The sequence below is a fragment of the Erinaceus europaeus genome, chromosome 10 (genome assembly GCF_950295315.1).
Source record: "Erinaceus europaeus chromosome 10, mEriEur2.1, whole genome shotgun sequence".
In the NCBI taxonomy this organism is placed as follows: Eukaryota; Metazoa; Chordata; class Mammalia; order Eulipotyphla; family Erinaceidae; genus Erinaceus; species Erinaceus europaeus.
The window spans coordinates 102,055,461-102,071,047 of NC_080171.1; the positions used below are offsets into that span (position 1 = coordinate 102,055,461).

General features: G+C 48.7%; 1 protein-coding gene and 2 long non-coding RNA genes across 3 annotated transcripts in view; 1 reads left to right on the top strand and 2 right to left on the bottom strand.

Moving 5' to 3' along the window:
- The window catches only part of LOC132540926 (uncharacterized), a 50,731-nt gene extending 48,584 nt beyond the window's left edge, over positions 1–2,147 (bottom strand). The window contains exon 1 of the long non-coding RNA XR_009552123.1: positions 2,055–2,147. This is a non-coding gene — a long non-coding RNA (uncharacterized LOC132540926). The remainder of the gene's footprint in view (positions 1–2,054) is intronic.
- The window catches only part of LOC132540925 (uncharacterized), a 578,575-nt gene that overhangs the window by 497,011 nt on the left and 65,977 nt on the right, over positions 1–15,587 (bottom strand). The gene's annotated exons all lie outside the window — the stretch shown is intronic.
- Positions 737–7,045, top strand: LOC132540923 (uncharacterized). Its single transcript, XM_060200388.1, has 2 exons — positions 737–1,409; positions 6,260–7,045. The coding sequence occupies exons 1-2, from the start codon at positions 844–846 to the stop codon at positions 6,402–6,404; spliced, it is 711 nt and encodes a 236-aa protein (XP_060056371.1). The 5' UTR covers positions 737–843; the 3' UTR covers positions 6,405–7,045.

The window sequence follows — 15,587 nt, forward strand, 5'->3', positions numbered from 1 at the left end:
AAAAAAAAAAGAACCAGTTCTGAGGGAGTGAGACACACACAGACAGAGAAGGTAGATGTGAGTCTGAAGCCCTTCACCCCCAGCATTAACCGGACAATGAAGGCACTCATCACTGGATTCTCAACCATGAGGTCCTGAGTTCGATTCCCCGCAGCACATGTACCAGAGTGATATCTGGTATTTCTCTCTTCTCCTTCCTCATTAATAATAAATAAATAAAATCTTTTTTAAAAAAAGAATGTAGAATAGACTGTACAGACGGTAATAAAGAGCTGCAGATAGTCTGGGAGCAAGAGAAAGTGCCAGGGTGGACAGGGAAGGACACTGCTCACACCATGTAATTGGGTGTTGGAGGCACCACTCACTTCCACAAGGGTTGAGTAGACCCGGTGAGGAGCTCCCCCCCCCCCTTCCCAAGTCATCCCTCTATGCAGGGCCTAGTTCTGACCACACACCGCCCTTCTTAGGGAAAAAAAGGAACAGTGAGGGTGGGGGAGGCTGGACATGAGAATATGGGAAACACAGATGGGGAGCTGTGACATCCCTGCTAGCACTGAAGAACAGAGACACTCAGGTCATGGTGCACCTGCTTGAGTGAACATGTTACAATGCAACGCAGGACCGGGATTCCAGGCACCACCCCTGCCCCACCTCCACCTACAGGGGGAAAGCTTTGCGAGTGCTGAAGCAGTGCTGCAGGTGTCATCCTCTTTATCTTCCCTTTCCATCTGATTGCTGTCTCTATCCAATAAATAATAAATAAAGATATAAAAAATTAAAGAGAGAGAGACTGGACCTAGGGTCCGCAAACTGGGGCGCAAGTCTGGCGCTCAGGTCAGTGAGATGCACAGCACTCCGGAAGGCAGATTACCCCAATCCCAGCGACCCCTCGAGCCCACCTCTTCAGCCCCAGCCGAGCCGGGTGGAGGCAGGAGGCTGAGCAGGAGGAGTTGCGTGTGCTGCGGGCGTGTAACCAGATCTTTCCCGCAGCCCCGGGAGGCCTGTTTCCATCACCCGCGCAGCCTTCGCGGGCCGCATACCCGCAGCTCCTCCTCAGCCCCTGCGGGCCGTGGCGCAGAAGCACTTTGTGCAAATGTAACCTTTGGGCAGGCCCCGCCCCCGCCAGGAAGCTGCGCGGGGCTGCCAGGAAGAAGTCTGCGCTCTGAGCTGGAAAGCGGCCCGTTAATCAGCCACAGTGACAGTCAGGCTGCAGAGCCCGCGGCCTCGGCCCGCTCTCTCCGGCACCGCTGCGCCCCGCACACGCTCTTTGTTCCCCGCCGGCTGAGCGACCCTGCCCTCCACTCCCGCAACGGCTTCTCGCCCTCCCAGCCCTCCCGCCTCCTGCCCGCTCTCACCGCCCTGTCCGCTGCCTCTCCTCCTAGGGAGGACAGACTGGAAAAGAAAAAGGGGTTCGTGAGCCCCGTTTTGCCTTGACTATGGGGAGGAGGTGGTAACATCTTCCCTGTAGGGATGGGAGGTGGGGGGGCTGAAATTCTGTGTCGTGCTTTGGGTGCGTGTGTCTGGGGAGGGGGTTCAAAATGTCAAAGCTGGCACAACTCTTGGGCCAGAGAGAGGCTCAGTGTTAGGGTACAGGACTTGAATCGCTAAAGCCCAGAGGCCACGGATTCAACTGGGAGCACGATCTCTCTCTCATCTTTAAAAGTGCTCTGGTCAAAAATAAATAAAGCGCGCGGGGGGAGGGGGGGAGCAGTAGCTCAATGGGTTAAGCGCACATGGCGCAAAGCGCAAGGACCCGGTTCTAGCCCCCCAGCTTCCTATCTGCAGGGGAGTCGCTTCACAAGCGGTGAAGCCAGTCTGCAGGTGTCTTTCTCTCCCCCTCTGTCTTCCCCTCCTCTCGATTTCTCTTTCTCGCTGTCCTATACAACAACAACAGCAATAACAAGGGCAAAACAAATGGAGAAAACGGCCTCCGGGATTCGTAATGCCTGCACCAAGGCCCAGTGATAACCTTGAAGATAAATAAATAAATAAATAAATAAATAAATAAATAAATAAATAAAACGTAGGTTCACTAGGCTGGTGAAATATCTCACCTGGATAGTACGCTGCTTTGTCATGTGCATGACCCAGGTTCCAGCCCAGCCCCCACTGTACTGAAGGAAGCTTGGGTGCTGTAGACACTCTTTCTGCTGCTCTGTCTCTGTATTATAGTATTAATAACATTAATAGCCCTAGAGATACTGAGCATATACTTGATTATAATTGATTCATTCAACAAATATTTGTTGGCACTAGCTATGTCTCAGGACCATTCCATTAGACAGTAAAAATCAAGGTCATTCCAGGAGCTCTAGAGCTGGGAAGTGTGAATGAGAGGGGATGGCAGGGGAGCCCAGCATGGACTGGGCTGGGTGGGGTGTTTCTGGAGACCTCACTGTGCCGGAACCTCTCTGCTCCTAGCAGACTTGCTTCCCTGTTCTGTTCACAGAATTATAGTAAACATTCTCAGGGACAGGGATCCCGAGCTTTGGGCCCTGTATTCTCTCTAAGACAGTAAGGCCATTTCCTGCAGGCAGACTGTGTTTAGTGCTAAGCACTGATTAAGACCTTGCTATGAGGCAGGCACTGTGCTAAGCTTCCTGTAGGCATCATCTTTCACAGATCCACTCATTATTTCAACCACTGAAGCTCTCCTCTGGCCAGATGCCGCTCGGGAGGCTCTTGGCCCTCCAGGAGCTTAGGATCTGGTAAGAGAAAAGAGACAGCAGACAAACCCATGAATAAATGAATGAGCGCATGGATCAACTAAGTGCAGCCTGGGCTAGGAACATAGCAAATCAGGTTAGTAGGCCTCAGCACTCAGAGGGCAAGACAGGAGGTAGGCATGGATGGTAGCTGCTTTGGACAGGGGTGGTCGGGGTGTGGGGCAGGAAGCATTCAAACACAGGGCTCCCAGGTAAAGGTAACCTGAGCAGTCCCCTCCCACCCTGAGAGTAACAAGCTATGAAAATGGCTTTGTGTGAGGTGGACCTCCCTGCCCCCTTAATTGGCATTTCCATCCCACTACCCTTCCCAGAGCATCACTCAACTCTGGCTACTGGTGAGGCTGGGTATTCACACTGGGGCCTCTCAAATGCAAGTCCTGTGCATTATCACTGCACTACCTCCCCAGCTCCTCTTTTCTTTCTTTCTTTTAAAAACTATTTTATTTACTTATAAAAGAGAAATACACAGAGAAATACATACACACACACACACACACACACACATATATATATATAGAGAGAGAGAGAGAGATTGAGAGACCAGAGCACTGCTCAGCTCTGGCTTATGGTGGTGCTGGGAATTGAATCTAGGACTTCAGACACTCTGGCATGACAGTTTTTTGCATAACCATTATGGTATTGCCCCAGTCTTCTCCCTTTCTTCCTTCCTTCCTTCCCTTTTATCCCTAGTTCTCAAGCATGCTTATTACACTTTCTATGGCCATCCCCCCCCCTTTATTTTAGAGGGAAAGAGAGTCACAGAGAGGAGAGAACACAGCACCACCCCAACATCCTAGAGCTCTAGGGTGCTGTCCACAGTGCTCCCACACAATGCCAGGTCTCAAACACAAGACCTCCAGTGTGGTAAGATAGATGCTCTGCTAAATGAGCCATCTCCCAAGCCCTGTTGCATCCACTTCACAGACTAGGAAACTGAGGTTCAATAAAGAGAAAGTAAACCGGGAGTCAGGCAATAGCGCAGTGGTTTAAGCACACCTGGTGCAAAGTGCAAGGGCCGGCATAAGGATCCCAGTTTGAGCCTCCCCAGCTCCCCACCTGCAGGAGGGTCACTTCACAAGTGGTGAAGCAGGTCTGCAGATGTCTATCTTTCTCTCCTCCTCTCTGTCTTTCCCTCCTCTCTCCATTTCTCTCTGTCCTATCCAACAATGAGGACATCAATAACATAATGACTACAACAACAATAAAAACAACAAGGGCAACAAAAAGGAAATAAATAAATAAATATATTTTAAAAAAAGGAAAAGTAAACCTTCTTACCAGGGGTGACCCCACTGGAATTGGGTTGTGGAAAGTGCTGGACCAGGAGGTCAGAGTTCTTATCCCATCTCTGCCTCTGTCAAGTAAAGTGACCCACTTACCCTCTCTGGGCCTCAGTTTCCCCCCTCTGTGTGATAAGAGTAAGAAAGACACCCCCTTTACAAAGTTTACCAGTGGTCAAGGACAGTATTTAGCAGGGAGATTTATATCCCAAAAGTGGTTTTTGTTGGGACAGGAGTCAAAGTGGCTCCCACCCTTCACTCAAGTGTCTGGGGCTGCTGCCAGATGCCACCTCTTCCTTGGTCTCTCCACCCCCTGGTGTTTGTGTACTTCCTCAAGTACAGCACTTGTGAGCATGGATGGTGGGCTGGCCCTTCAGAAGATGCTAGAAAGCCATTCTGCTCATTCAAACTATCCTCAGCAAGAATTTACTCAGCCCAAACTGTGCTCCTGGGTGGGGGCTACAGTAGAGCTCAGGAAATACCTGAGGGCAAGGAATCAAAAGCTAAGCCTGGGACAGAGAGGAGTCTCAGAGTCAACCAGAATCTCAGTTTTCCTTTCTGGGAACTTAACTCTGGTCTGTAAACCAGAAGTGATATTAGCAGCACTTTCTTTGTCATTAATCATGTTGGAGAGGTCTTAGCCAAAAAAGGGTTCTGTGTTAGAACCGGAGGCATCACACTGCCAGATCTCAAACTGTATTATAGGGCCATTGTCATCAAAACTGCTTGGTACTGGAACATGAACAGACACACTGACCAGTAGAATAGAATTGAGAGCCCAGAAATGAGGCCCCACACGTATGGACATCTAATCTTTGACAAAGGGGCCCAGACTATTACATGGGGAAAGCAGAGTCTCTTCAACAAATGGTGTTGGAAACAATGGGTTGAAACATGCAGAAGAATGAAACTGAATCACTGTATTTCACCGAATACAAAAGTAAATTCCAAGTGGATCAAGGACTTGGATGTTAGACTACAAACCATCAAATACTTAGAGGAAAATATTGGCAGAACTTTTTTCCGCATAAATTTTAAAGACATTTTCAATGAAACGAATCCAATTACAAGGAAGACTAAGGCAAGTATAAACCTATGGGACTACATCAAATTAAAAAGCTTCTTCACAGCAAAAGAAACCACTACCCAAATCAAGAGACCCCTCACAGAATGGGAGAAGATCTTTACATGCCATACATCAGATAAGAGTTTAATAACCAACATATATAAAGAGCTTGCCAGACTCAACAACAAGACAACAAATAACCCCATCCAAAAATGGGGGGAGGACTTGGACAGAATATTCACCACAGAAGAGATCCAAAAGGCCGAGAAACACATGAAAAAATGCTCCAAGTCTCTATCAGAGAAATGCAAATCAAGACAACAATGAGATATCACTTCACTCCTGTGAGAATGTCATACATCAGAAAAGGTAACAGCAGCAAATGCTGGAGAGGGTGTGGGGTCAAAGGAACCCTCCTGCACTGCTGGTGGGAATGTCAATTGGTCCAACCTCTGTGGAGAACAGTCTGGAGAACTCTCAGAAGGCTAGAAATGGACCTACCCTATGACCCTGCAATTCCTCTCCTGGGGATATATCCTAAGGAACCCAACACATCCATCCAAAAAGATCTGTGTACACATATGTTCTTGGCAGCACAATTTATAATAGCCAAAACCTGGAAGCAACCCAGGTGTCCAACAGCAGATGAGTGGCTGAGCAAGTTGTGGTATATATACACAATGGAATACTACTCAGCTGTAAAAAATGGTGACTTCACCGTTTTCAGCCGATCTTGGATGGACCTTGAAAAAATCATGTTGAGTGAAATAAGTCAGAAACAGAAGGATGAATACAGGATGATCTCACTCTCAGGCCGAAGTTGAAAAACAAGATTAGAAAAGAAAACACAAGTCGAACCTGAAATGGAATTGGAGTATTACACCAAAGTAAAAGACTCTGGAGTGAGAATACAGGTCCATGAAAAATGATGAATTAAATAGTGGGGGTTGTATTGTTAAATGGGAATCTGGGGAATGTTATGCATGTAAAAAAAAAAAAAGAAGTAGAAACGCAAAGCAGAAATTGACTGAGTTTGGAGTATGGCACCAAAGTAAGAAAGCAGAAGTACACTAGAGTTTGCAGTGAGTACCTCCCTAATACTTCCTCTCCACTTTTCCAAGCTTTGGGTCCAGGATTGCTCAACAATTTGTTTGGCTTTGTATGTTAACTCTCTTTTCAATCACCAGGTTCCAGATGCCATCAGGATGCCGGCCAGACTTCCCTGGATTGAAGACCCCACCAATGTGTCCTGGAGCTCACTGTGTGTCTGGTGTGTCCCCAGAGACCCACCCTACTAGGGAAAGAGAGAGGCAGACTGGGAGTATGGACTGACCAGTCAACGCCCATGTTCAGCGGGGAAGCAATTACAGAAGCCAGACCTTCCACCTTCTGCAACCCTCAATGACCCTGGGTCCGTGCTCCCAGAGGGATAGAGAATAGGAAAGCTATCAGGGGAGGGGGTGGGATATGGAGATTGGGCGGTGGGAATTGTATGGAGTTGTACCCCTCCTACCCTATGGTTTTGTTAATTAATCCTTTCTTAAATAAAAAAATAAAATAAAATAAAAAAAGACAATAAAAAGAAAAAAATAATTAATACTAAAAAAAAAAAAAAAAGGGTTCTGTGTTGTTGGTCAGCCCTCATTCCCCTGATTTTGCTGCCCTGGAAGGGTGGGAAGTCAGGATAGAGGGAGCATCACAGAGCTGGACCCCATAGGACAAATATCTGGGGGCTCAAAGAAAAAGGGGGTGCCAGCCTCAGGGCCCCATGATCAGGCCAGCAGGATGGTCAGCTACCTTTCCTTGCATAGGACATTGGTGAGGACACTTCAGCTGCAAGTAGCAGGCATTCTGATCAGGCTGGATTATAACAACCTTGTGGCGACTGACAATCCACAGGGTTGGGGCTTCTGCAAGTGTTTGCTCCTCAGGGAGCAGTGGAAGCCACCAACTTCATTCCTTGAGCAGGAGGGAGAGACCCCTCCCCCCACCAGAGTTCTCCCTTCTGAATGGGGGGAGGGAGCACGGAGATTATGAGTTCTCAAAATGAGTGTGCAGGTTGACTTAGAACAGAGTGTCTGGGCAATGGCGCACTTGTTAGAGCTAACACACTCGTATGCCAGAGGCCCTAGGTCCAAACACTGGGTTCCCAGAGTCCCAACTGCAGGAAGGAAGCCCTGTAAGTGGTTGAGCAGTGCCACACATGTGTCTTTTCTCTCTCCCTCTCTCTCTCTCTTTCTCCCTGTCTTTCCTCCTCTCTGTCTCTTTCTCCTTCTCTCTTCCTGTGTCTCACCCTCTATCAAAGAAAAAAGAAAAGGGGAGAGAAAAAGAAGCAGAAGAATACAAAGAAGCAGGAGGATATATATATATATGCCGGGTGGTGGTGCACCTGGTTGAGTGCACATGTTCCAATGTTCCAGGACCCAGGTTTGAATCCCCAGTCCCCACCTGCAGGGGGAAAGCTTTGCAAGTGGTGAAGCAGAACTGCAGGTATCTCTCTGTCTCTTCCTTCTCTGTCTCCCCCTTCCTCTTGACTTCTGGCTGTCTCTAATATATTTTTTAAAAAAACAAGAAAAAAAGCATATATATAAAAGCACTACCCACTCCAACTGAAAGACAGATATTATCATTTGGCTAAACTAATAGCCCTGTCTGAATCCTTGGCCCATGAGTGGGAGGGTTGAATGAGATGCACTACAGCTCTGAACACAGTGCCTGGCCCACAGTGCTCCCTCTGTTCCTCTTCCTCCTCCTCCTTATCCTCTTCTTCCTCCCATTCCTCCTTTTCCTTCTTCCCTTCCTCTTCCTCTTCCTCCTTCTCCTCTCCTCACATCCCTGGAACCCACTGTAAAAGAAGACCTTCTTCTTCTAGCGTTTGTCCTTCTTCCGTAGCCAGTCAACAGCGTCAGGTTGAGCCTGATGTAAAGTTTCGAGACCTCCTTTGAATCTGGAGAGGTGGCAGTCATTGACTATGTGGGTCATAGTCTGTCTGGAGCCGCAGGGGCAGTTCGGGTAGACTCTGGCTCCCCAGCGATGGAACATAGTGGCGCACTGGCCATGGCCTGTTCGATAGCGATTGAGGAGGGCCCAATCATAACGTGCTAGGTCAAAGCTGAGTTGACGCTTGCAGGGGTCTGTGATGAGGTGTTTGTTCTTGACCTCAGCTGACTGCCAACTCTGTTTCCAAGAGTCTGGAACAGAGAAGTTCAGTGTAGGCGTAGGGGACCAGATTGGGTGACGAGACATCAAGTGTTGAACAGGGTGGGCGAAGATATCCGCGTATATTGGCAGGTCCGGTCAAGCAAAGACGTGGGAAATGAACTTAGATGATGCTGCATTCCGACGAATATCTGGTGGGGCAATGTTGCTAAGAACTGGCAGCCATGGAACTGGGGTGGAACTGAAATTGCTCCTCTCAGGGATAGTCCCACTAAAGTATGTATTTCCTCTCTTCTCTTTATTCTTTTTTTTTAATTTTTTTCTTTGTTTATTTATTGGATAGAGACAGAAGTCAAGAGGGAGAAGGGAAACAGATGGAGAGACAGAGAGGCAAAAGCAGCCCTGCTTCAACACTCTTGAAGTTTTCCCCCTGCAGGTAGGGACCAAGGGCTTGAACCCAGGTCGTAGAGCATTGTGACATGTACATTCTACCAGGTGTGCCACCACCTGGCTCCTTTCCTCTCTTCTCTATCCCTGCTTTCTCTCAATAAGCGCTCATTTCCATGAAACATGACCAACTCTCTTGTGATTCTTCCATGTAGATGTCAGTCTAGAACTCTACCAGCAGAGCTTAAAGGGACCTCTGTGCCCTTTGTCCTGTTCCCTCTTGTTCCCCCACAACAATAGGGAAAGACAGGAGTGCAGCCCCCACCTCTCCCTCCCACACTGGGCAGGCTGAGGGCAGTAGGAGGCTGCCCCAGGGAGGGGAGCACTTCTGAGCCTAGCAGGGTCCCCTGTTTCAGACACAGGCAGGCACACTGGCAAATGCTGACTGATCACCACTACTGGACATGCTCTGACTGGGGGTGGGGGGAGCAGGAGCCTTCCGGTAGGCACCTTCCCCCCTGAGACAAGCACAGCACTGCTTCCTTGACCATAGAAGGGGACCCACCCTGAGAAAGCCATCCTGGGGTTTATACAAACCTATGTAATAGTGTCATTTGCTTATTCATGTATCTAGTTTATTTATTCTATTTATTTATTTACTTATTTGAGAGAAAGAAGGCCAAAAACAGATATATGATGTCAAGGACTGATCCCAGAATTTCACACTCAAAGGTCAAATGCTCTACCCACCACACAACCTCGTAGGCCACTACTTACTTCTTCCTTCCTTCCTTCCTTCCTTCCTTTCTTTCTTTCTTTCTTTCTTTCTTTCTTTCTTTCTTCATTCATTCATTTATAACCAGAGGACCACTCAACTCTACTTTATGGTGTGGTTGAGAGTTGAACCTGGAACCTCAGAGCCTGGGCCTGTCATCAAAGTCTCTTGCATAACCACTGTGTTGCCCCTCTGCCCCTGATAACATCATGAAGTGACACAGGATTGTGCAGCAGGTTTTTATTGTTGTTTTTGGTTTGCCTCCCAGCATTATCACTGTGGCTCGATGCCGGAATCTATGAATCCATGAATTCACTTCTCCTGGCAGCCATTTTTTTCCATTTAATTGGATAGGACAGAGAGAAATTGAGAGAGGAGGGGGAGGCAGAGGGGGAGAGAAAGATAGACATCACTTGTGAAGCATCCCCCCCCCCGCAGGTGGGGAGCCAAAGGCTTGAACCCAGATCCTTGCACTTAGTACTACGTATGTTTAACCAGGTACATCCCACTGCCCAGCCCCCCTATGCATTAGGTCTTCAAATAATGTTATTTTGTTCAATATCACTCCATTATAAGGTTGATGAAAAGGGGGGGGAGTAATAAACCCTCCTGGCTGGCACTGAACAAAACATTACTCAATCATTTGGTTTCATCATGCGATATTTTGCTTAATGCTACATTTTCCAAAGACCCACAGACACATAAGTTGAAGGCCTGAAGTATACAGGAAGAAGGTGACTGCAAATGACGGTAAGGCTAGGAAGACAAGCAAGCCAAAGGATGACATCTGCTGTGAAGGAGTAGGAAGCCTTGGGGAAGCCAAGGTAGGAATAGTCCGATGACCCTCAAAGGTAACAGGTGACATTTAAGCTGAGGCCTGGAGTCTGAGAAAGAACTGATCACAGGGGACAGGGAAGAGGGAAGAGCTCACTCAGAGGCCCTGCGTCTCTGTGCATCCTAGTGGGGGAACGAAGAGATAAGCAAAAGTGCACAAGTCCCCCCACCACACAAACACAGCCACATGGATATTCACAACAGTCATAGTCATCAGAGTCTCTGGCCAGGAAAGATGGGAACGACTATGGACAGGAGAAAGGACAATGAAATCCAACTGAGCAACAGAAAAGGACTCCTATAGTCCAGGAGGTGACACAGTGGATAAAGCATTGGACTCTCAAGCAGGAGATCCCAAGTTCAATCCCCAGCAGCACATGTGTCAGAGTGATGTCTGGTTCTTTCCCTCTCTCCTCCTATCTTTCTCATTAACAAATAAATAAAATCATTTAAAAAAAGAAAGAAAAAGACTCCTATAGGGCCAGTGAAATAGCTTACTTGGATAGTGAGTTGCTTTGTCATGTGTGTGACTCAGGTTGGAGCCTGGCACCCACCACACTAAAGGAAACTGATTCTTTCCCTCTCTCTCTCTTTCATTTTTAAAATTATCTTTATTTGTTATTGGATAGAGACAGCCAGAAATTGAGAGGGGAGGGGGGAGATAGAGAGGAAGAGACAGAGAGACACCTGCAGCCCTGCTTCACCACTTGTGAAGCTTTCCCCCTGCAGGTGGGGACCGGGGCCTTGAACCTGGGCCCTTGCACATTGTAATATGTGTGCTCAACCAGATATGTCACTACCCGCCCCATTCTCTCTCAAAAGAAGGTGGAGAAGGAGGTAGAGGATGAGGAGGAGCAGAATAAGAAGAGAAAAGAAAGAACATTTAAAAAGAAAAGGACTACTACTGCATTGCCATGCACATGACCCCGATGGGTCCCCACTTCACTGAGGGAAGCTTTGTGCTGTCTGTCTCTGTCTTTTTTTTTCCCCCTCCTTCTACTTCTCCTCCTCCATCTCCCTTTATAGATAAAGAAGCAGAAGGAAAGAGTGAAAGAAACCATAACACTAAAGCTTCCCTCAGTGCAGCAGGGCCAGGCTGGAATTTGGGCCACAGGCGAAGCAACACACTATCTAAATGAACTATGTCTGTTTTTCAATCTGAAAAAAGTCAGAAGGAAGTAGCGATGCCTCAATGATATGAAGGGGAGAGAGAGAGAGAATGGATCCACAAATAACACTGAGAGATACCCAGCTGTTAGGACAGATACAAAGGCCAGAACTTTTCTGGTGATGGAGAACAGGTTCTCTGGTGGGCAGGGCAGAACTAGGAAGGAGCCTGAGGTAATCGCCACAGTGGTCAGTATCTTGCTGTGGTGGGGACACAAATGCCAAACACTAGGGATCTGGATGCAGAAGATGAGAGCATTTCAGTCACATTTAAAGACCTTCCAGAAGGTCCTGTAAATAAGATAAAACTTCATTTGCCATATTTGGGAAGGAAAAAAAAGAGAAAGAGATTCTCACTTCACCCAGGGAACTGAGTTAGACCTGGGCAGAAAGCTGGACTCCCGCTCCTCTGTGGGAAAAAACAAACCCAACCCCCCCCCACCCCCCCCGTCTCCCATGTCTGATGTGATCTGGCCTTCCTAAACCCTTTTCTGAAGTCTGGAGGCTTGAGAGGTCCTAGGGTGGGGGTGAAACCAATCTTCCAGAATACTTTGTGTTGGGCTGGGAAGGGCCCCAACTCGCTCTAGCAGCTAGGCAGTAACCCGAGCTGCCTCTGGTTAAGCGGATTTCTCGGGGGCAGGACCCCCCTCTAATTCTGGAATGCAGCTTGGGGCGTAGGGGTGGAGCTGGGAAGGGGTAACAAAAGGTGAAACTACTTTGAAATTCTGCTTCCTGCTCCCCCCACTACAGCCCCAGCACCAGAACTGAATATGTCCGCTCCTCCCGGACTGGGCCTTTGTTAGGAGTGGAGAGAGACTGGACAGAGTGGTGTTTCCACCCTATGCCCCCATCTCCTCACTCTAACCCCATCAACCTTCCAGGTCCAGCTGTCCCCTCCAGCCCCTCCCACCCCCAGCAGCCAGAGCTAGGGACCCAGAGCCTCCTCCCCCAATCTGATAAGGACCCTAATGCTGGTTCCACTCAACGGGATCCAGATTTAGCCCCAGGGGATGGGGACCCCAAGGCGGGGAGGTCTGGGGGGTGGGGGGGCAAAGAGGCTGCCCAGTGAGGCCCAGACTAAGGCTCAGGGTGGCAGGCCGGGCCCCACTGGGGGAAGCCTTCCGGGTCCCCTCCACCTGCCCACCCTGCTCTCCTGAAGCCTGCTATCAGCTCCACACTGCAGACAGAAGGGCTGGGGCATCCCCACGCTGGTTTCTGTGGGTTTCTGCAAGGAGAATTTTTAAAGGTTTCCTGGGTTTTGCTGGTAACATCCTGCATCTCCCAGAAGTGGAGAGAGAATGGGTAAAGCTGTGGCCTGGGGTTCCCAGCTTTGCTGGGTTCACAAGCCCCCAGTAAGACAATAGATGAATGAGGATTTATTTATGGAGATAACATAATGGTTATGCAAAAAGACTTCCATGCCTGAGGCACTGTGATCCCAGGTTCAATCCCCAGCACCATCATAAGCCAGAGCTGAGCAGTGCTTTTTTTTCCCTTTTTTTCTTTTCTTTTCGTTTTTGTTTTGTATTTCTATATTTGAGCAGTGCTCTTGTCTCTTTATCTTTTCTCTCTCATTAAAATACTATATATATATATATTTATTTATATCTTAATGCTTTTCAGTCACCAAGTTGCAGATGCTACCATGACACCAACCTGACTTCCCTGGGCAGACCTCACCAATGTGTCCTGGAGCCCCACCTCTCCAGAGCCCTGCCCCACTAAGGAAAGATAGAAACAGGCTGGGCTGTAGTGCAGCGGGTTAAGCGCATATGGCACCAAGCGCAAGCACTGGCATAAGGATCCCGGTTTGAGCCCCCCAGTTCCCCACCTGCAGGGGAGTCACTTCACAGGTGGTGAAGCAGGTCTGCAGGTGTCTATCTTTCTCTCCCCCTCTGTCTTCCCCTCCTCTCTCCATTTCTCTCTGTCCTATCCACCAACAACAACATTAATAATAACTACAACAATAAAACAAGGATAACAAAAGGAAATAAATAAATAAATATAAAAAATTTTTTTAAAAAGAGAGAGAAACAGGCTGGGCTTATGGCTCAATCTGCTGACGCCCATGTCCAGTGGAGAAGCAGTTACAGGAGCCAGAACTTCCACCTTTTGCACCCCATAAAGATTTTTGATTTATACTCCCAGAGGAATAAAGAGTAGGGAAACTTCCTGTGGAGAAGAGGGGATATGGAATTCTGGTGGTGAGAATTGTATGGAATTGTACCCTTCTTACACCACAATCTTGTCTATCATTATTAAATTACTAATAAAAATTTTTTTTTTAAAAAAGACTCTTGTCCCAGGTTCAATCTCTAGCACAACCATAATAAGCCAGGACTGAGCAGTGCTCTGGTAAAAAGAGAAAGAAAAAAGAAAATCAATGGGAGGGTGAGTGGAGCATTAGAGATGCTGCAAACCCTCCTCCTCCTCCTTCAGACTTCTCCTGGGGAGGTGGTGTAGGGAGTGTTGAGGCAAGGTCCCTGGAAAGGACTTCACTTTGGAAGTGGGGAACAGACAACACACACACACACACACTCACACACACACACACACACTCACACTCACACACACACACACTCACACTCACACACACACACACACACTCACACACACACACTCACACACACACACACTCACACACACACTCACACACACACTCACACACACACACACACACACACTCACACACACACTCACACACACACACACATACTCACACACACACTCACACACACACACACACTCACACACACACACACACACACACACACACACACACACACACACACACACACAAACTCCCAAGCTATCCCCAGCACCTGAACCACATTCCATCCAGGGAGACACCCTGCCCACCCCCTGGCCTACAACTCTCTCCCCACATATCTGACAGTCCTAGATACTGGGGATGGGGTGGGCTGGGGGAAATTCCCAGCTTGATCTAGTGTGACTGTCTTGAGGGTGTAATCCCATCCACAGGAAATGCCAAGGGGTGGGTGGGGCTGTGGGGGAGGTTCTGACACCAAAGAAGTGGGTGTGACCCAACTAGGGAGATCCACAGGTCTTGGGGACCTCACTCAGTCCTGGCAGCTTCTAGAAGTTCTACATTGGCCTAGGGTGGGGGTGGGGGGCTCCTCTATACTGGCCTCCTCCCACCCACTTTGCTCCTAGCACAGCACTGACCACACTGGATCATGTTTGACTCCAGTACCCTGTCCTCTGCCAGCTGGATGGCCGGGGCCCAGCTTATCACCAGGCCTGGAGAAATGAGTGAATGAATGAATGAATGAATGAATGAATGAATGAATGAATGAATGAATGAATGAGTGAATCCCTCTCTACCAACAGCTTCTTTACAGAATTCCCTTCCCTTGCAAACCATGCCTTGCCAGGGAGGAATGTTCCCCCTTCCCAGACTTGCACTGGGCACTTACACAGTGCCTAGACTCACCTGGTTAATGAATAATTAAGCTGAACAGGGTTTGACCTCAGGATGACCTTGAGCCTCATATATATATACACACACACACACATTGTACCCCCATATCCCCACCCCCATATGATGTGCAGTCCCTTCAGTCACCATTCTCTTCCTCCCTCTTAATGACTTCTGAATCCTGAGTGTCAGTCACAGAGAAGCCCTGGCCAGCGCCACAGCCTGTCCCAGCCTGCCCATGAGGTCATCTCTCAGGATAGGGGACTCCTTGCCAAAGCCCCAAAGAACACGACTGGCAGCTGGCATGGGGACCTGGGGCCGGGCTCTGCCACTGATACATGTTCAAAGCTGGGGGGTACCTCCCCATCCCCAATCCTTGACCTCCATTTCCCCATCACCAGCACAGGAAGGTGTGCTCAGCAAGTGATGCTATGGAAACGGTGAGTGTTGTGACAGTGAGAGCAAGACAACACCTCTGAGACCACTTTGTCACTGGGCTTGAGCCTGAGTGCAGTCATGGCCCCACACAGCACACAGCTGGGGTGGGGCTGAGAGAAGCAGGGGCTCCTGGGCTAGGCTATCAGGCCTTTCTCTGGCCTGGCTCTCATGGTTTCATTGCACCTCTACCCCATCTTTTCCATCCCTTCCATCATTCATTCCTGTGGTGAATCTGTCAGGCTGGGCTCAGGCCATGGGGTCAGGGTCACACCCTTAGGGAAGCCCACCCTCAGGGCACAGCCACCCCAGGCAGCTA

Excerpts from the sequence above, each read along its gene's own strand:
- LOC132540923 (XM_060200388.1), top strand. The coding sequence starts at position 844 with ATGCACAGCACTCCGGAAGGCAGATTACCCCAATCCCAGCGACCCCTC. Across the intron at positions 1,410-6,259 it reads AGACTGGAAAAGAAAAAGGG|GTTCCAGATGCCATCAGGAT; the intron begins GTTCGTGAGCCC and ends TTCAATCACCAG.